The sequence below is a fragment of the Hyla sarda genome, chromosome 6 (assembly GCF_029499605.1).
Source record: "Hyla sarda isolate aHylSar1 chromosome 6, aHylSar1.hap1, whole genome shotgun sequence".
Lineage (NCBI taxonomy): Eukaryota > Metazoa > Chordata > Amphibia > Anura > Hylidae > Hyla > Hyla sarda.
Window position 1 is genome coordinate 215,269,446 of NC_079194.1, and position 20,769 is coordinate 215,290,214.

A 20,769-nucleotide genomic window follows, 5' to 3' on the forward strand; every position below is an offset into this window, starting at 1 on the left:
TATGTCATGAAAAAACTATCTCGGAATCAGAATGAAAGGTAAAAGCATCCCAGAGTTATTAATGCTTAAAGTGAAAGTGGTCAGATGTGCAAAAAATGGCCGTGTCCTACAGTGAAAATTGGCTGGGTCCTTAAGGGGTTAAGCATGTATTTAGCTCGTGCTAAACATCCAAAAATGTAAGGCCCAAGCCCAGAAGCATCAGTAAACCAAGTAATTGCTGAAAGACACAGGAGCAGTCAGGAGCAGGCATGAACAGTACACCCGACGGTTTCATAACCCCTTGCATTGAAAGATCAATCTTGAAATCTCAATTTAGCATTTATGTTAGGTAGTGCTACCAGAACATATTTGGAGTTAATATCCCAGTCCCAGTAGCATCAGAAAACGATATATTGTCTGAAATACACAGCCTGGAGGTGGAGAAAGCATTAGGAGCCCATGTAGTGTCTGAATTGTACAGCCTGAAGGTGGCTGAAGCACGAGGAGACCATTCAAATACAAGAATTTTAAATAGAAATCTAAGATATTGAAATTGAGGATTTTGAAATGGAGCTTTTATCTCCCAAGTTTTAGTGGCCCGGGCCTCAGCGTGTGGGTACAAAGGACCTAATCTAAAAAGGAGTCTCATGTCACATGTCAGCACAATGACAGAGCCTGGAGGTGGCATCAGTAGGAGGAGACCATATAGTGTCTGAATGGTACAGCCTGGATTTGGCTAAAGCATGAGGAGACCCCAGGGCTTCACAAAAATTGTCAGAATACCACCTGACATTCAAAATAATAAAATAAGAGATATGTTCTCTGAAGAAAAGGATCCTTCATTAGATGACAATATGAGTATTGTGTGTTCCAGTGACATTAGGTCATCGGAGGAACAGGAAAACATGATACAACTTGATTCTGCAACTGAGGAACCACAGCAAAGAATGAACGACTTAAAGCCTACTGGAACTGAGGATCTTCAAAAGGGTAAATCTACCACCTGGCATAGTCAGTCAATTCCAACAGCCGGTGGTCAGTATCCACAGTTCCCTGTTTCTGCTAGTCCTTGGCAATATTCCTTTTATTACTGGTCTGGTATTAACATGGCAATAATGCTGGGAGAGTAACTCAAGGATAGCCACATGTTTCCTACAATACACAGTCAATATATGGAGACCATACAGTGGCTGAATGACACAGCCTGGAGGTGGCTGAAGCATGAGGAGACCATATAGTGTCTGAATGGCACAGCCCGGAGTTGGCGGCAGATGAGGAGACAATAGGGCCTCACAATATCTCAGAATAAAAGATGCATTTTGAAATTTCCTTGGAAGATGTATGGTACCATAAACAGTGCTACCATAAACATATATAGGTAATGTCCTAGGCCCAGCAGCATCACTAAACCATGTAGTTGCTGAATGACACAGACAGGAGCTGTCAGCAGCAGGAGTGCACAAGAGGGTTTCATAGCCCCTAAGATTGAAAGATCAATCTTGAAATCTCAATTAAGCATGTTTGTAAGCTAGTGCTAACATCCAAAAGTGTAAGGCCCAAGCACAGCAGCATCACTAATCCAAGTAGTTCCTGAAACACACAGCCTGGAGCCGGAATCAACAAAAGTTTACAAGAGGGCTTCACAACCCCTAACATTATGTTAATGTTGAAATATGTATAGAAGATGTATGTTAGCTAGTGCTAACATCAAAAAAGGCACAGGCCCAGCAGCATCACTAAACCATATAGTTGCTGAAACACAGACACAGCCTGGATCAGGCAGCAGCAGAAGTACACAAGAGGGCTTAATAACCCCTAACATTAAAAGGTGAATCTTGAAATCTCTATAGAACATGTATGTTAGTTAGTGCTAACATCCAAAACATTTTGGCACAGGCCCAGCAGCATCACTAAGCCAAGTAGTTCCTGAAACACACAGCCTGGATCAGGCAGCAGGATGTGTACATAAGAGGGCTTCACAACCCCTAACATTAAAAGATCAATGTTGAAATCTTTACTGAGCATGTATGTTTGCTACCATGAAAAATTGTAGGGAATAGCCAAGACAGTCCCAGCAGCATCAGAAAACAATATATTGGCTGAATGACACCGTCTGGAGATGGGAAAAGCATAAGGAGCCCATAAAGTGTCTAAATGGCACAGCCTGGAGGTGGTTGAAGCATGAGGATATCATAAAGTGGCAGAATGGCAGATTCTGGAGGTGGCATCAGGAGTCCTGAAAGTGACCCTAATGCAAGGAATTTCTGAAACTGTGGACCAGCACCTTAACTATGTTTTACAGTATCCATGGTAGCACAGTGAGAGAGCCTGGAGGTGATAGCATCAGCATGAGGAGATCATAGAGAAGCACAATTATAGAGCCTGGAGGTGACAGCATCAGCATGAGGAGACCATAGAGCAGCACAATTATAGAGCCTGGAGGTGGCAGCATCAGCATGAGGAGACCATATGGCAGCACAATGACAGTGCCTGGAGGTGGTAGCATCAGCATGAGGAGACCATATGGCGGCATAACGACAGAGCCTTGAGGTGGTAGCATCAGCATGAGGAGACCATATGGTGGCAAAATGACATAGCGTGGAAGTGGTAGCATTAGCATGAGGAGACCATAGAGCAGCAGAATGAGAGAGCCTGGAGGTGGCAGCATAAGCATGAGGAGACCATATTGCGGCACAATGACAGATCCTGGAGGTGGTATCAATAGCATGAGGAGACCATAGAGCAGCACAATGACAGAGTTTGAAGGTGGCAGCAGCAGCATGAGGGCCATGCCAACTGAGGGTTGAGTGTGAGGAACCCACCGACTGTTGACTGGGGGTGTCGAATGTCACTTGAGATGAAGTGGATGACCGAGTGAACCGATCAATCACGGCTGCTGGGTTGCTGGTTGCTTAACGACTGCTAGCTGACACCGGGAGCTCAGACCTCTTGCTGCGACTCCGGCTGGCACACACCCCTACTCTGCTGTGACCTCTGCCTGCGTCTGATGAATTTAGACCTCAGGCACTCCTCTGTGCACATCATGCAAATACTCTTCCTGACATACTTATTGCGTATATGAGGGGAGTACAATACGCTTCATTACACTTAAAACAGTATTTGTCTAGAACAGCAGCCGGTGTGTACTATTGGCTGTACTTTCACAGTATCTAGGCCCTTGACAGATTAACAAGTACAAAATGGTATGCTACTTAGGTGTACGTATGCGGTATGCACTGATGAGTGCAGAAAAATGCGCTACAATACGCATTAAAAACTCAGTTTTTTTGTAAAACACCAGCCAGTGAGTACTAGTGCTTGGACTTTCACAGTATGTAGGCCCTTGACAGATTAACAGGTACAAAATGGTACACTACTTAGATGTATGTATGCGGTATGCACTGATGAGGGCAGAAAAATGCGCTACAATAAGCATTAAAAACTCTGTATTTTTGTAAAACACCAGCTAGTGATTACTTTTGGCTGTCCTTTCACAGCATGTAGGCCCTTGACAGATTAACAGGTACAAAATAGTACACTACTTAGATGTACATATGTGGTATGCACTTAGGAGGGCAGAAAAATGCGCTACAATGAGCCTAGAAACTCTGTAAGTTTTGTAAAACACCAGCTGGTGAGTACTATTGCTTGGACTTTCACAGTATGTAGGCCCTTGACAGATTAACAGGTGCAAAATGGTACACTACTTAGATGTACGTATGTAGCATGCACTTATGAGAGCAGAAAAATGCGCTACAATAAGCATTAAAAACTCTGTATTTTTGTAAAACACCAGCCGGTGATTACTTTTTTCTGTCCTTTCACAGTATGTAGGCCCTTGACAGATTAACAGGTACAAAATGGTACACTACTTAGATGTACGTATGTGGTATGCACTGATGAGGGCAGAAAAATGACCTACAATATGCATTAAAAACTCTGTATTTTTGTAAAACACCAGCCGGTGAGTACTATTGCTTGGACTTTCACAGTATGTAGGCCCTTAACAGATTAACAGGTACAACATGGTACACTACTTAGATGTAGGTATGTGGTATGCAAGTATGAGGGCAAAAAAATGCGCTACAGTACACTTGGAAAACGTATTTTCATAAAACAACAGCTAATGATTAGTTTACCCTGGCCTTTCACTGTATGTAGGCTTGATACAGATTAACAGGTACAAAAAAGTGCACTACTTAGATGTAGGCATGTGGTATTCTCGTATGAGGGTAAAAAATGTGCTACAGTACACTTGGAAAACGTATGTTTGTGAAACACCAGCCGGTGATTACTTTTACCTGGACTTTCCCAGTATCTAGACTTTTTACAGATTTACAGATACAAAATAGTAGACTGCTTTGAAGTAGGTATGTGGTATGCACGTATGAGGGCAGACAAATGCACTAGAGTCCGCTGAAAAAACTTATTTTTGCACAGCAGCAGGACACAACAGTGCAGCAACACAAAAAAAAGGGGGATTAAACCCTAAATTGCACTCTGTCGCAGAGTGTTAAGAATGGTGTGAACTGGTTTTTATACCGTCTACAGACTAGTATAAGCAGCAGATGATTTCTTGTGTAAAAAATACACAGAATTGCACTGAAAAATCATTCCTGCCTCCTGTGATACGGTTCATGAAGTTCAGGCAGCTTGTTGATATGTATGAGGCAACGAAAAGCTATCTGCTCTCTCTGATGAAATGCTGAATAACTTGACTGGGAGGTTAATGGTTAGTGTAAAAATCCTTCTCAGTGAGAACAAGCAAAGCACTGCACTGCTCTCTGTCCACAACGCTGATGTGACTAGCAGTGACTAGAGCGAAGACTTAGATATACAGAAGATGGGCGGGCATAGCACAGCAAACAGGATGGAGGCAGGGAACCTCGGCAAGTCAGCTCCTGCCTCCAATGCGCACAAGAATGACTTTGCATACAGGCAACAGGGGCAATATCTTGAAAACGACTAGACTGATTTTAGTAAGAATAAAATAATTTTACTATTGGGTTTAGTGTGGGTGAACAGCTTGTCAGTTTCCCTTTAAATATAAACTGTGCCCTATTAATGAACTATACACTGTGCCCCATTAATAATATATACTATGTTGTCATTATTGAACTATACACTGACATACAATCACTCACATATAAACACACACAGGTACATACATACACACATCCATTCAGTCACATATACACATAATTACTTACAGTAAGGGCCCCATACCTCTCTGCACAGGCTGGAGTTTCTGTCCGGGACAGACTACCTCTACCTTCTCTGCTCCTGTCTCCTCCGTGTGGAGAGAAGAGAAGGAGCAGATAATGACAAGGTAAGTGGTGCCCCTTGCTTCTGGGAGGGCACAGCCCCCTCCATTAATTGCACATACAAAATCCCAACACTGGATCATCTTACTGCACCTGTCACCTTGAATCTGCAGGGCAGGTGCAGTAAAAGGGAAGGGACTCGTGCCCCCTTTTGAGCCTGTGTGCATTTTTGCCATAGTGGATGTACAGAGCAGCAATATTATTTTTAATTGGCTCATTCAAGGATAAAAGCAAATTAGCATACTTTTCTCCCATGAATCAATGCCTGAAAATAGGTCTCTGTATACCAACTAGGTCTTTTCAGTAAGAAATCGTACTCCCTTAGCCTGAGCTACTTTTAGACCGGAAAAAGTCAATTATTATAGTGCTATAAAAACAAGTGCCATATAATCAGTCCCCTTGATTATCACTATTTAGAGAACAAGATTGTGATACATGGGCGGGGAGCATGGCATACAGAAGTCCCTATTGTTTTAGATCATACTTGTTCAGTGGGGAGTCTTTTAGACTCCTATTTTTTATCTATGCTGTTTACCTTGCCCATTTTGTAGACACCGGTATCACTTCATCAAAAAATGAAACTGATGTAGATTATTAAAATGTTCTACCAGTCATTATGGACTGCCATTGGCTGCCAATCCTGAAGACTGGAACAATAATTTTTTGTTTTTTTGTTTTACAGAGAATCCAGAGGAAATACGAGTACCTGCCTGTTTTGTTTTCTAATTTTCATAACAAGAGAAATGAATGTAGACTGCAGTTAACATGTTTATTTAAAGTTAAACATTCAGTTGTAGAATGGCAATACTATAACTCTTGTTTAGTTGGCAGCAACTGTCTGGTCAATAAAGTTTCTGAGTTCAGTGACCCGAGCATATACTCCAGGAGATGATGGAGAGCAGGTGCTGCTTCCCCAGGATACTATTCCAACCAAGGTCCAGCTTCCATTCTTCTGACACACAAGAGGTCCACCAGAGTCACCCTGAAATTCATGAAAATGTGAGAGTCAGTAATTCAACTACATGGTATTTCAGGTTTTTTAAATAGTTCTGTAGGTGCGGAGAATATCATTTTATTATGGAATCTGCTTTTTGAGGACAATGAGTTAGCTAGTGGGGACCAGGGACAGGCACAGCTGGTGCTACAAGAATGATTCTTCAATCTCTCTGCTTGACCCTTTTCAAATGTAACGATACCTCTATAACAATGATAGCATACACCGCTAGGTACGTATATAAGTATTGCTCTAGCCATGCATTTATAATGCCTGACCATACTACTCCTCTACGCAGGATATCTTAGCGCATATATTAAAGGGGCATTCCAGCCAAATACATCTTACCCCTATCCAAAGGATGAGACCCCCCCGCGATGGAGATGTGATGTCACACCACTCCTCCTCCATTCATGTCTATGGGAGGGGGCGTGACGGCCATCACACCCCCTCCCATGGACATGAATGGAGGGGCGTAGCCTGACGTCACATCTCCAGTTCCAGAAACAAAGAGGTTTCAGACACTGGAGATGCAGTCCCGCATAGAATGCAGGTGCTGCACAGAGATTGCGGGGGGGGGGGGGGGTGTCCCAGCTGCAGGCCCCCCTCGATCAGACATCTTATTCCCTATCCTTTGGATAGGGGATAAGATGTATTTGGCCGGAATACCCCTTTAAATGTCTAGCAGAGTGTGAAACCCACACCAACTAACAGCCTGGTGACCCAATGTTGCCTCGAGGTCTTCTGGTAGTTCACAAGCTACTACTTGCACAGTACTGCTGTAGATCATTCATGAGCAATAACTTCAGTTTTTGACAAGACATAATTTTATTTTTACCATGCAGGAGGATGCTCCATCAGCTCCAGCGCAGATCATGACATCATGGATTCTGTTACCCCAATAGTTCTTGCATTGAGCATTAGTGAGAAGAGGCAAAGCAACCTGTTGAAGTCTAGCAGGGGTTTGACTTGCTGAAATGAGAGGTTAACATCAATAAAATTGTGCAATAAATAATGAAAATGTATTTAAGTACTGTCTTCCAGGTAAGAATTCTATGCCGCACGCTTACTCATCTGTCGTTGTGCAGAAAATTTCAGAGTGATAGTAAATAACAGAAATACAGTGACCAGCCAAATATTGTTGTACTTTGTATGTCCCCCTCGTGGCACCAATATAGCTGTGGGTCTTAGAAGCGTGGGCTCCACAAGACCGCTAAAAGTGTCCTGTGGTATCTGGCCACAAGATGGTAGCAGCAGACCTTTAACCCTTTGAAACGCAGCTGTCAGTAATTTTTCACCAGCTCATAAGGATGTATATTTATGTCCTTAAAGGGTTAGGTATATAAATAACCCATACAAAAAATGGGGGGGGGGGGGGGACTGTTCCAGATATATCCCCCTCAAAAGACAAGGGGCACTCCCTCTGTCTGGAGAAAAAAAAAAAGGTTTAGTCTCCAGGGGCAACAAGTCTTCTTTACAAAAAGAACCGTAAAATTATAGAACAGGAACTGGTCACAGCAGGAATGGTAGAGGGCTTCAAAACAGGCTTAGATACATTTTTAGAACAAAACATTAATGGAAATGAAGAAAAATAAAATCACACCCCCTTCCCTTTATCCACCTGTACCCCTTCCCTTCACCTCCTTTATACAACAGCACAATTTTCCCCGACAAGCCTGGAACACTCCAAAATGCTCATACCTGAGGAATCTGTCAGCCCCCATCCTGTGGTGACACACTTCATACCACCTTCAAAAACGTCTGAAGCCTCTGCCACACAAACAGGAGACACTTCTGCTCTTGTAGCAACAGGGGAGGCCAGTTTAATCAGCGTAATGTCATTTGTTATAGTAAAAGGGCTGTATTTTGGGTGCTTGAAAACCTTGAATAAAATTCAGAAAAATGCACATTTATCAGGCTCCATCTAAAAAGATCTGGTTATGCCATTATTACCTGGCTGTATAGAGGAGAAACAGAGTGCTGTATACGGATTGTAATCAGTCACATAAGGTAATTTCCCTATCTTGTTAGTAGAAATGGTTGAATTAGTGTTCTCCCACTTTCTACCTGTACAGTAAACTCTGCACATGTTGGTGAGCATGCCCACAATACTCTACAATAGAAATCATTTCCTGACTTAAAGAGTTACTCCGGTGGTAAACATTTGTTTTTAAATCAACTGGTACAGAAAGTTAAACAGATTTGTAAATTACTTCTATTTAAAAAATCTTAATCCTTACAGTACCCAGCTGCTGTATGGTCCAGATGAAGTTCTTTTCTTTTTCAATTTCTTTCCAGTCTGACCACAGTGCTCTCTGCTGACACCTCTGTCCATGTCAGGAACTGTCCAGAGAAGGAGAGGTTTGCTATGGGGATTTGTTCCTGCGTTGGATAGTTCCTGACATGGACAGAGGTGTCAGCAGAGAGCACTGTTGTCAGACTGAAAGGGAATTCAAATAGAAAATAACTTTCTCTGGAGCATACAGCAGCTGATAAGTACTGGCAAGATTAAGATTTTTAAATAGAAGTCATTTACAAATCTGTTTAACTTTTGGGCACCAGTTGATAAAAAAAAAAAATTCACACTGGAGTACCCCTTTAAGTTTCATATGTCCTTGTTTTTGCTGTAAGGCTGCCATTACATACAGCAGTTTTCTTTTAAAACTTCCACTTCAGTTTTTAAGCCAAAATCAGAATTCATAGCCAGAAGTATAAGGCAGGGTTTACTCTGCTTAGAAATGATGATATTCCAGCACCAAAACAATGATCTTGCTCATTCTTTTGGCCAGATCCATGTGGAATACATTGCCGTTCATAGAGACAGCAATGTCAGCGCAGCTGGTCGCCCCCTGAATCTCCGGACAGAGTTTTTTTGGTGGGAGATTGCTTAGTATAAACTCTGTCTAATTCCTTACTTTATATTTCCCATCCCTTTTGAATCCCCTTCTGGTTTTGGTAAAACATTACAGAGGCCTAAAGGTCAGGGGAAAAAAAAACTGCTCCCTTATCTTCAAGATGTATTTTTCCCAAAAATAGAGTGTATTAGTATATGCATTTTTTCTTTGGCATTTTATGCCCTGTGGTTTTTTTTTTATTACAAGTCATGTCATGATGTGACTCAAAGATTTCTACTGAAGGATTGGAGGGTGTAGCAGAAAAAACACTGATATTAAATGCACATTGATTTTTTTTCCCCATAGAAGTGTAAAGTTTGTGTGGAAAATGATATTATTGTAGAATTTGTAATTGCATTATGAGAAATTAAGAATGTACCTTGGCAATGGTTTTAACTTGAATATTTTCAGTAGATGAACGCTGGTCAAATTCACCTAAAACAACTCTATGTGAAGTCCTGCAAATCAAGAGGTACAAATATAGCTCAGAATATACACATAAAATTGACCTGTCATAGGTACAGGGATCAGCAAACAAACAAGCATTCACATGCTCACCCAATAATGGAGTTGTGAGAAAGGCTTGTTAAATAATTGTCTCACTGTTCTGGCAATGCTATTTAGTCACTCTCTCTGTAGATTGACAATTAATATAAATAGCCATGTATAGGGGTCCCAAAAGTTACAATATTAATGAAAAATGAAGTCGCACTCACCCGGACTGTTGCTTCAGCATATGGAAGTTTAATTCCAATTTCGTAGCTGTACAAAACATAGATCACATATCCATGGCGGGGAGCAAGAGCCGAACATGACTCTCAAATGCGGTGCACACCACTGATAGGCTACTAGTTTTGCGTCTATAGGACGTGAAACTAGTAGCCTATCAGTGGTGTGCCCCGCGTCTGAGTGTCGTGTTCGTCTCTCGCTCCCAGCCATGGATATGTGATCTATATTTTGTACAGTTGTCACGATTCGGCTTACGGGTTGTGGATCCTCTGTGTCAGCGAGGGATTGGCGTGGACCGTGCTAGTGGACCGGTTCTAAGAGGCTACTGGTTTTCACCAGAGCCCGCCGCAAAGCGGGATGGTCTTGCTGCGGCAGTAGCAACCAGGTCGTATCCACTAGCAACGGCTCTACCTCGCTGACTGCTGAGAAGGCGTGGGACAGAAGGACAAGGCAGAGGCAAGGTCAGACGTAGCAGAAGGTCGGGGGCAGGCGGCAAGGTTCGTAGTCAGGATGGATAGCAGAAGTTCAGGTACACAGGCTTTGGACACACTAAACGCTTTCACTGGCACAAGGCAACAAGATCCGGCAAGGGAGTGCATGGGAGGAGATCAGATATAGTCAGGGAGCAGGTGGAAGCCAATTAAGCTAATTGGGCCAGGCACCAATCAATGGTGCACTGGCCCTTTAAGTCTCAGAGAGCTGGCGCGCGCGCGCGCCCTAGAGAGCGGAGCCGCGCGCGCCAGCACATGACAGCAGGGGACCGGGACGGGTAAGTGACCTGGGATGCGATTCGCGAGCGGGCGCGTCCCGCTGTGCGAATCGCATCCCCAACGGCCATGACAGTGCAGCGCTCCCGGTCAGCGGGACTGACCGGGGCGCTGCAGGGAGAAAGACGCCGTGAGCGCTCCGGGGAGGAGCGGGGACCCGGAGCGCTAGGCGTAACAGTACCCCCCCCTTAGGTCTCCCCTTTTTTTTGTCCGGTGGCTGCCTCCCCTGGGATGAGGACACCGGGAAAGAATGGATGGTTTCCTCAATGGCAGGCAGTACAGCAGGAGTAGGAATGGGGAGGGGGGGCAGAGGGTGAAGCTTGGCACGGGGCAGGGAGACACAAGGACGGGAGCCATGAGGAGGCACAGAGGCTTGCCTGACGGGACTGGGAGGGGGGGAGAGGCACTTCCTGTGGCAGGCAGAGTCCCAGTACTTGATCTCCCCGGTGGTCCAATCAAGGGTGGGCGAATGAAGCCGGAGCCATGGCAGACCGAGGAGGACCTCAGAGGTACAGCCGGGGAGGACGAATAGCTCAATCCTCTCGAGGTGGGGTCCAATAGACATGAGGAGGGGTTCTGTGCGGTAACGCACGGTGCAGTCCAATCTGGCTCCGTTGACCGCGGAAATGTAGAGCGGCTTGACGAGACGGGTCACCGGGATGTTGAATTTATTAACAAAGGACTCCAAAATAAAATTCCCGGAGGCACCAGAGTCCAAGCAGGCCACGGCTGAGAGGGAGGAGTTGGCTGTAGGAGAAATCCGCACGGGCACCGTGAGACGTGGAGAAGAAGACTTAGAACCAAAAGATGCCACACCCACGTGAGCTGGGTACGTGCGTGCGTTTCCCAGGCGTGGAGGACGGATAGGGCAATCCACCAAGAAATGCTCGGTACTGGCACAGTACAGACAGAGATTTTCTTCTCTACGGCGATTCCTCTCTTCCTGGGTCAGGCGAGACCGATCCACTTGCATGGCCTCCTCGGCGGGAGGCCCAGGCGTAGACTGCAAAGGATGCTGTGGGAGAGGTGCCCAGAGATCTAAGTCTTTTTCCTGGCGGAGCTCTTGGTGTCGCTCAGAAAAACGCATGTCAATGCGGGTAGCCAAATGGATGAGTTCTTGGAGGTTGGCAGGAATCTCTCGTGCGGCCAGCACATCCTTGATGCGACTGGATAGGCCTTTTTTAAAGGTCGCGCAGAGAGCCTCGTTATTCCAGGATAGTTCAGAAGCAAGAGTACGGAATTGTATGGCGTACTCGCCAACGGAAGAATTACCCTGGACCAGGTTCAGCAAGGCAGTCTCAGCAGAAGAGGCTCGGGCAGGTTCCTCAAAGACACTTCGGACTTCAGCGAAGAAGGACTGGACTGTGGCTGTGGCAGGATCATTGCGGTCCCAGAGCGGTGTGGCCCAAGACAAGGCCTTTCCTGAAAGAAGGCTTACTACGAACGCCACCTTAGACCGTTCTGTAGGAAACAAGTCCGACAACATCTCCATATGCAGGGAACACTGAGACAAAAATCCACGGCAGAGTTTAGAGTCCCCATCAAATTTGTCCGGCAGGGACAAGCGTAGGTTAGGAGCGGCCACTCGCTGCGGAGGGGGTGCAGGAGCTGGCGGAGGAGATGGTTGCTGCTGTAGCAGAGGCAGAAGTTGCTGTAACATGGCGGTCAACTGCGACAGCTGCTGTCCTTGTTGGGCAATCTGCTGCGATTGCTGAGCGACCACCGTGGGAAGATCAGCGAGACTTGGCAGCGGCACCTCAGCGGGATCCATGGCCGGATCTACTGTCACGATTCGGCTTACGGGTTGTGGATCCTCTGTGTCAGCGAGGGATTGGCGTGGACCGTGCTAGTGGACCGGTTCTAAGAGGCTACTGGTTTTCACCAGAGCCCGCCGCAAAGCGGGATGGTCTTGCTGCGGCAGTAGCAACCAGGTCGTATCCACTAGCAACGGCTCTACCTCGCTGACTGCTGAGAAGGCGTGGGACAGAAGGACAAGGCAGAGGCAAGGTCAGACGTAGCAGAAGGTCGGGGGCAGGCGGCAAGGTTCGTAGTCAGGATGGATAGCAGAAGTTCAGGTACACAGGCTTTGGACACACTAAACGCTTTCACTGGCACAAGGCAACAAGATCCGGCAAGGGAGTGCATGGGAGGAGATCAGATATAGTCAGGGAGCAGGTGGAAGCCAATTAAGCTAATTGGGCCAGGCACCAATCAATGGTGCACTGGCCCTTTAAGTCTCAGAGAGCTGGCGCGCGCGCGCCCTAGAGAGCGGAGCCGCGCGCGCCAGCACATGACAGCAGGGGACCGGGACGGGTAAGTGACCTGGGATGCGATTCGCGAGCGGGCGCGTCCCGCTGTGCGAATCGCATCCCCAACGGCCATGACAGTGCAGCGCTCCCGGTCAGCGGGACTGACCGGGGCGCTGCAGGGAGAAAGACGCCGTGAGCGCTCCGGGGAGGAGCGGGGACCCGGAGCGCTAGGCGTAACAACAGTTACAATATTGGAATAAAACTTCTGTATGCTGAAGCAGCAGCCCGGGTGAGTGCGACTTAATTTTTCTATACTTCACATGCACTTGAAGTTACCTCCTATTACATGATAGTCTGCACCCGAAGACACAGTCAGCTGTACTAAAGCACCTGTAGTTGTCCGATTCCATCTAAACGGGATAATTATATGCTACTCTGTGCAGTGCCTGGTATATCTGTCTAATTGAGTTTGCCACAATATTAATGATATGATATCAAGGTACATAAGGGGAGATTTATCAAAACATTAGGAAAAAATGAGCAGTTGCCCACAGTAACCAATCCTATTGCTTCTTTTATTTTTCAGAGGCCTTTTTAAAAATTGAAGAAGCAATCTGATTGGTTGTTATGGTAAACTGGTCAGCTTCTTCCTCTGAACAGGTTGTGATAAATCTCACCCAATAGTTTTTAACCCCTTAAGGACCAAGGACGTACCGGTACGTCCTTGGTCCTGCTCTTCTGATATAACGCGGGGTTACACAGTAACCCCGCATCATATCATGGCGGGCCCAGTGTCATAGTGAAGCCGGGACCCGCCTCTAATAGCGCGCAGCGCCGATCGCGGCGCCGCGTGCTATTAACCCTTTAGCCGCGCGCTCAAAGCTGAGCCGCGCGGCTAAAAGTGAAAGTTCCCGGCTAGCTCAGTCGGGCTGTTCGGGATAGCCGCGGCTAATCGCGGCATCCCGAACAGCTGACAGGACAGCGGGAGGGCCCCTTCCTGCCTCCATGCTGTCCGATCGCCGAATGACTGCTCAGTGCCTGAGATCCAGGCATGAGCAGTCATCCGGCAGAATCGTTGATCACTGGTTTCTTATGAGAAACAAGTGATCAACATAGAAGATCAGTGTGTGCAGTGTTATAGGTCCCTATGGGACCTATAACACTGCAAAAAAAAAGTGAAAAAATAAAGTGAATAAAGATCATTTAACTCCTCCCCTATTAAAAGTTTGAATCACCCCCCTTTTCCAATAAAAAAAAAAACACAGTGTAAATAAAAATAAAAATAAACATATGTGGTATCACCGCGTGCGGAAATGTCCGAATTATAAAAAGATATCATTAATTAAACTGCTCGGTCAATGGCGTGCGCGCAAAAAAATTCCAAAGTCCAAAATTGTGCATTTTTGGTCACTTTTTATATCATTTAAAAATGAATAAAAAGTGATCAATAAGTCCTATCAATGCAAAAATGGTACCGTTAAAAACTTCAGATCACGGCGCAAAAAATGAGTGCTCATACTGCCCCATACACGGAAAAATAAAAAAGTTATAGGGGTCAGAAGATGACAATTTTAAACGTATTAATTTTCCTGCATGTAGTTATGATTTTTTCCAGAAGTCCGACAAAATCAAACCTATATAAGTAGGGTATCATTTTAATCGTATGGACCTACAGAATACATATCAGGTGTCATTTTTACCGAAAAATGTACTACGTAGAAACGGAAGCCCCCAAACGTTACAAAACAGCGTTTTTTTTTTCAATTTTGTCGCACAATGATTTTTTTTCCCGCTTCACCATAGATTTTTGGGCAAAATGACTGACGTCATTACAAAGTAGAATTGGTGGCGCAAAAAATAAGCCATCATATGGATTTTTAGGTGTAAATTTGAAAGAGTTATGATTTTTTAAAGGTAAGGAGCAAAAAACGAAAATGCAAAAACGGAAAAACCTCCGGTCCTTAAGGGGTTAAATCCATTTAAATTGTTAATATAGATAAAATAGAAAACTTGTGCAAAAGGAGATTTGGGGTTACAAAGACTCTAAAAATATAGTGATTTAAACTCCCTGTAACATTTGCCATTATAACACTTGGATATGTCAGGACACTTACCTGACACTACAGTGAGCAGCAGTTATGACCCATTCATCACTGATGAGGGAGCCGCCACAGAAGTGAAATCCAGTACTGTCCTATAATGAAACTCAGAGTTAACATATGACTATGAATGGAGATCCAAATATCTGAGGATACATTCACTCTTACTCCAGAGAAGGAACCTACATAATAATTGACTATAACTACAGTATAATGGAAAGCTATATAACTTTCTAATAGTTTATGAGGAATTTTTCTCTTTGTTTTGTGCTCTGTCACACACACTTTTTTTTTTATTTACATTTTTTTTGCATTTGAATACACATATAAAGCCATTCACTCGGTCTTTCTAAATGCTTTTTTATGAGTGTTATCATTTTTTGAGTGACATTTTGTATATGGGTTTTCATCCTAACTTTACCCCTTAAGGACCGAGGGTTTTTCCGTTTTTGCATTTTCGTTTTTTCCTCCTTAACCCCTTAACGACGCAGGACGTATATTTACGTCCTGCGCCGGCTCCCGCGATATGAAGCGGCATCGCGCCGCGATCCCGCATCATATCGCGTCGGTCCCGGCGCTAATCAACGGCCGGGACCCGCGGCTAATACCACACATCGCCGATCGCGGCGATGTGCGGTATTAACCCTTTAGAAGCGGCGGTCAAAGCTGACCGCCGCTTCTAAAGTGAAAGTGAAAGTGACCCGGCTGCTCAGTCGGGCTGTTCGGGACCGCCGCGGTGAAATCGCGGCGTCCCGAACAGCTGATCGGACACCGGGAGGGCTCTTACCTGCCTCCCCGGTGTCCGATCGACGAATGACTGCTCCGTGCCTAAGATCAAGGCAGGAGCAGTCAAGCGCCGATAATGCTGATCACAGGCGTGTTAATGCACGCCAGTGATCAGCATAGGAGATCAGTGTGTGCAGTGTTATAGGTCCCTATGGGACCTATAACACTGCAAAAAAAATGTAACAAAAAAGTGTTAATAAAGGTCATTTAACCCCTTCCCTAATAAAAGTTTGAATCACCCCCCTTTTCCCATAAAAAAAATAAAACAGTGTAAAAAAAATAAAAAATAAACATATGTGGTATCGCCGCGTGCGTAAATGTCCGAACTATAAAAATATATCATTAATTAAGCCGTACGGTCAATGGCGTACGCGCAAAAAAATTCCAAAGTCCAAAAAAGCGTATTTTGGTCACTTTTTATATCATTAAAAAATGAATAAAAAGTGATCAAAAAGTCCGATCAAAACAAAAATCATACCGATAAAAACTTAAGATCACGGCGCAAAAAATGAGTCCTCATACCACCCCATACGTGGAAAAATAAAAAAGTTATAGGGGTCAGAAGATGACATTTTTAAACGTATAAATTTTCCTGCATGTAGTTATGATTTTTTCCAGAAGTGCGACAAAATCAAACCTATATAAGTAGGGTATCATTCTAACCGTATGGACCTACAGAATAATGATAAGGTGTAATTTTTACCGAAATATGCACTGCGTAGAAACCAAAGCCCCCAAAAGTTACAAAATGGCGTTTTTTTTCTCGATTTTGTCGCACAATGATTTTTTTTTCCGTTCCGCTGTGCATTTTTGGGTAAAATGACTAATGTCACTGCAAAGTAGAATTGGCGACGCAAAAAATAAGCCATAATATGGATTTTTAGGTGGAAAATTGAAAGGGTTATGATTTTAAATAGTAAGGAGGAAAAAACGAAAGTGCAAAAACGGAAAAACCCTGAGTCCTTAAGGGGTTAAAAAAATCATAACTCTTTCAATTTTGCACCTAAAAATCCATATGATGGCTTATTTTTTGGGCCACCAATTCTACTTTGTAATGACGTCCCCCGCGTTATAGATCGGGCCCCGCGTTATAGATCGGGAGCGGACACATGCCGTTCCAGTACGTCATGTGTCCTTAAGGGGTTAATACATGCATTTACTCCCTGTGGCTTGTACTATCTATAGCTTCAGGGACCCACTGATAATGATGGACATCAGTGATCACGTTGATGCATGCTATTAACCCTATCTATGGCTTCTTAGACCGCGGGTCCCAGCCACTATCAACCGCCAGGGACCCACCGATAATGATGGACATCAGTGATCATGCTGCTGCCTGACTTTACACCTTTAGATGCCATGATCTGTATTGAAAACAGCATCTAAAGCATTAGTGTTTTAGGGCTTAGTTATACTCATCGGACCACCCGCAGCGCAATTGGTGGAGTCTGAAGAGTCAAGATGGCGGCCAGAGGTCCCCTCACCTGCTCCGTGCCTCTCTACTGATCTTCACTTCTATGATCTGCCTTCTGGCAGGCTGTTAAAGTGGATCGCAATGCATAGAACTGAACAGTAATTGCTATTGATAGTCTTATTTTATTGTAATAGATTATATTTTTATTGTAATATTAATATTCTATTTTTTTATGTAATAATAATATATTTCTTTTTTTCTGTAATACTGGGTTTAGGAGATAAACTGAAATAACATTAAAAAAACAAATTGACGTTGATTATGACCAATGATGGGGCCCAGGCATTACCATTTTGTGACTGGTCAGGCTTCAGTAGGAAAAGTTTGCAATTCTGTGGTGGAATATCATTCAATAGGGGGTATATATTGAAAGTAAACATTATGGAGGATATTATAAATATAAAATCTATTATCATGTTAATATGGCTCTTATTTTTCCGTACCCTACTTGATACAGAGCCCTTCAATCTTTTAAAGATTTCTGGAGGAGATTTTTAATACTTCAACCTGTCTAGGAATGGATTTAGTCATGATCCTACTCTGGATGAATCACCTATTTCTTTTTAGTAGGATATAGAATGTGTTCCCATGTGAAAAGCAATTACCTGAAGAGAGACCTGCCATGGCCAGGATCCTGGAATAGCTTCCTCTCCATTTACAATTCTAGAGTATCCAGTGAGTACTGGCTGGATGGCTGGCCTTCCACATCCTAAAAAAGTTTATTTAAAGTGAAAGCAAGGACAGGCCGTACTTTGGATAAAGGACTACTAAACAGTAACATAAAGTATAAATTACAAGTTAGATCCTCCTTTCCACATCATTGCTGCATTATCTTTGTTATATACACAACACATTTCATTATAACAATTACTCAAATTTGCTACAATTGATTCTCATATAGAGGATTATATATACTTTATGTAAGATCAACTATTAGATCTAATGGGTTAGAAAACAGGTATCTATTTGCAGCAGATATACAGTATATTGCTTCCAAATAATTTATTATTCAATTGATTCAATTGAGTACAGAGACAACAAGTAAAACAGTTTCTATACCCTAATAATTTGCTTACCATAGGTTGTGCCCAAGAGGGCAATGAATGACAAGAGACAAAGCATGACCATTCTTCAATATGACTCCAATGAGACCCTCAGATTTGGAAATAAGGCTTTTATTCACATTGCTGACCAATGAAAACACAGACTGTTATCTGATGGGTAAAAATTGCTGAGGGAAAATAACATTTGGTTATCAAAAAACCTTGGGTGATTACAGCATTGCTGGCGAAAGAAGTGAATCAGCATCAATTGCAGCAAAAAGAATATGGCCTGAGCTCAAAAAAAACATTGTAATGTTATTAAAATGTACATAATTAGTCCCTAAAAAATTCTGAAAACGTGAAAGAACAAAAGAGAAGTCACATGAACAAATGCTTCCTAAATAATTGAAGTTCACACTGTGGGCCTTTACATGGCAATATAATACAAATACTATTAATGAATATGAATTAAAAACTAGCATTACAGTTCTCAATAATTTATTAATTTAAGACTTGCCTGTAGTTCTATATGGTTATGTTTGGTGTCCGCGTAGTTCTATACACCTGAGGTCCATACAGCTGTGTCTATAGTTTTATTTGCTTATTGATATTCATACCTCATGGACCAGGCCAATTTTCTTTTTTGCACTTTAATTTTTTCCTCCTCCCCTTCTAAAAATCATACCACTTTCAATTTTGCACTTACAGACCCATATAAGGGCCTGTTTTGTTGCATCACCAATCATACTTTGTAATTACATCACTTATATTATAACATAATCTGTGGCGAAAGAAAAAAATACTAGGTAAAAATGATACCTTATCTTTATTCTGTAGGTCCATGTGGTTACAGGGATACCCAATTTATGGTTTTATTTTATTTTAATACTTACAAAAAATTATAACTACATGCACCAAAATTTGTAGGTTTAAGATTGTCATCTTCTGACCCCGATAACATTTTTATTTTTCCGCATATAGGGCTATATGAGGGGTAATTTTTTGCGACATGGTCTGTAGTTTTTATTGGTATCATTTTGATGGGATTTTTTATGGAAAATCTATGTTTATTTAAATAAAAAGGCATACAACAATACAGGAATGTGTAAACAATAAATGGTACAGACATTTACAAATTAACATGCAGTTCCAAAAGGTACGCTTGAATAATTGTGTTGTGGAAGCCACAGAAGATCCCATAACAACAAACATTCAAATAAGGCTTTCCAGTCTAGACTATACGTCACATTCACGGTAACAAAACTATATCCATGAAAGAGAAGGAAAAAAGATAAAGAAAGAAATCTCTCAGATAGGGATGCTAGACAAGTAAATAGAGAAGAAGGAGATAGAGGGAGTAAAGGGGGGAAGTAAACAGAGGAAGGGAAGACTAGACCAGACACTTACAAAGACACAAGGGGAAAAAGGGGAAGGAAGGGGGAGAAAAGGAAGGGATCGGGGAGAGGGGAATGAGAGCACTCAAGATACCCAGCGGGAGAACTCAGGAGAGTCTCGAAAAGAGTCCCAAGGATGCCAGATCCCAAAAAATGCCAAATGTCTGTCCGCATCGGAAGCTATCAACTCCTCCATTCTACGAATCTTATTCAGAGTTTCCACAAATTCCACCCTAGAGGGCATCACCGTGGACTTCCAATGTCTTGAAATAACTGTTCGAGCAGCACATATAAAATTCCTCAGCAAGCCCTTCCTAGCCAGCAGGATAGAACTCGAATATAAGGACAAGAGAGAACTCTCAGTGGAACAAAGAACCGAGGCCAAGCATATCGAGTTGAATTACTCATATACAGAAGCCCAGAACGGATGGATCAAAGGGCAAGCCCACCAAACATGAAGATAGAATCCAATCGCCCCACCACACCGCCAACACATGGCCGAGGCCCAGAGGAACAGCGCGTGAATCTGATCTTGGCATCTGTGCCATCTGGAGATAATCTTAAAATTGTGTTCCTGGGACCTGGATGAGAGAGGTTTTATGAGTAAGCAAAAACATTTTAGAAAGTTCAGCCTCAGAGAAGGACCTACTCAGATCTGATTCCTATTTGAGAATATAAGGATGTTTTAGGGGAGTCTCCATCTCCATTTGCAGTGCTCCATAGATCAGGGAAACCGTATGGGAGGGAGGAGAGGGAGCACACACAATTGCTCAAAAGGAGTAAGCCGTCTACGAAGAGGAGTACGGGGAGGAGAAGAAATGACATAGTCTGCCATAGGTCAGCCACACTCCAGGAAGAGCGGGGGTAGTTGGTGTGACAGCCATAAGTTCCCCATTGGTCAAGGCCTGGTGCAGACGTGGGCGGGATCTGCCAGGCAAGCCCAAGAGACAGCAGATACCGGGATCATCAGGAAACTGGGGGTTGCTAAACAAGGGAGTAAGAGGGCCAGGTCTAGTAGAGAGATTCCAGCGAATCCC

The 20,769-nt window shown here is 43.6% G+C and overlaps 1 protein-coding gene across 1 annotated transcript; it reads right to left on the reverse strand.

Moving 5' to 3' along the window:
- Positions 1–5,990: 5,990 nt before the first annotated feature.
- Positions 5,991–18,834, reverse strand: CTRB1 (chymotrypsinogen B1). The gene is made up of 7 exons (XM_056526389.1): positions 18,372–18,834; positions 17,901–18,004; positions 15,051–15,130; positions 9,571–9,649; positions 7,999–8,179; positions 7,136–7,269; positions 5,991–6,285 (listed from the first exon to the last, which is right to left on the reverse strand). Exons 1-7 carry the CDS (start codon positions 18,421–18,423, stop codon positions 6,124–6,126), a joined length of 792 nt encoding a protein of 263 aa, XP_056382364.1. The 5' UTR covers positions 18,424–18,834; the 3' UTR covers positions 5,991–6,123.
- Between the last annotated feature and the right edge of the window lie 1,935 nt (positions 18,835–20,769).

Excerpts from the sequence above, each read along its gene's own strand:
- CTRB1 (XM_056526389.1), bottom strand. The coding sequence starts at position 18,423 with ATGGTCATGCTTTGTCTCTTGTCATTCATTGCCCTCTTGGGCACAACC. Across the intron at positions 15,131-17,900 it reads CATGGCAGGTCTCTCTTCAG|GACAGTACTGGATTTCACTT; the intron begins GTAATTGCTTTT and ends GTTTCATTATAG. Across the intron at positions 9,650-15,050 it reads GCTGCTCACTGTAGTGTCAG|GACTTCACATAGAGTTGTTT; the intron begins GTAAGTGTCCTG and ends CTTGATTTGCAG.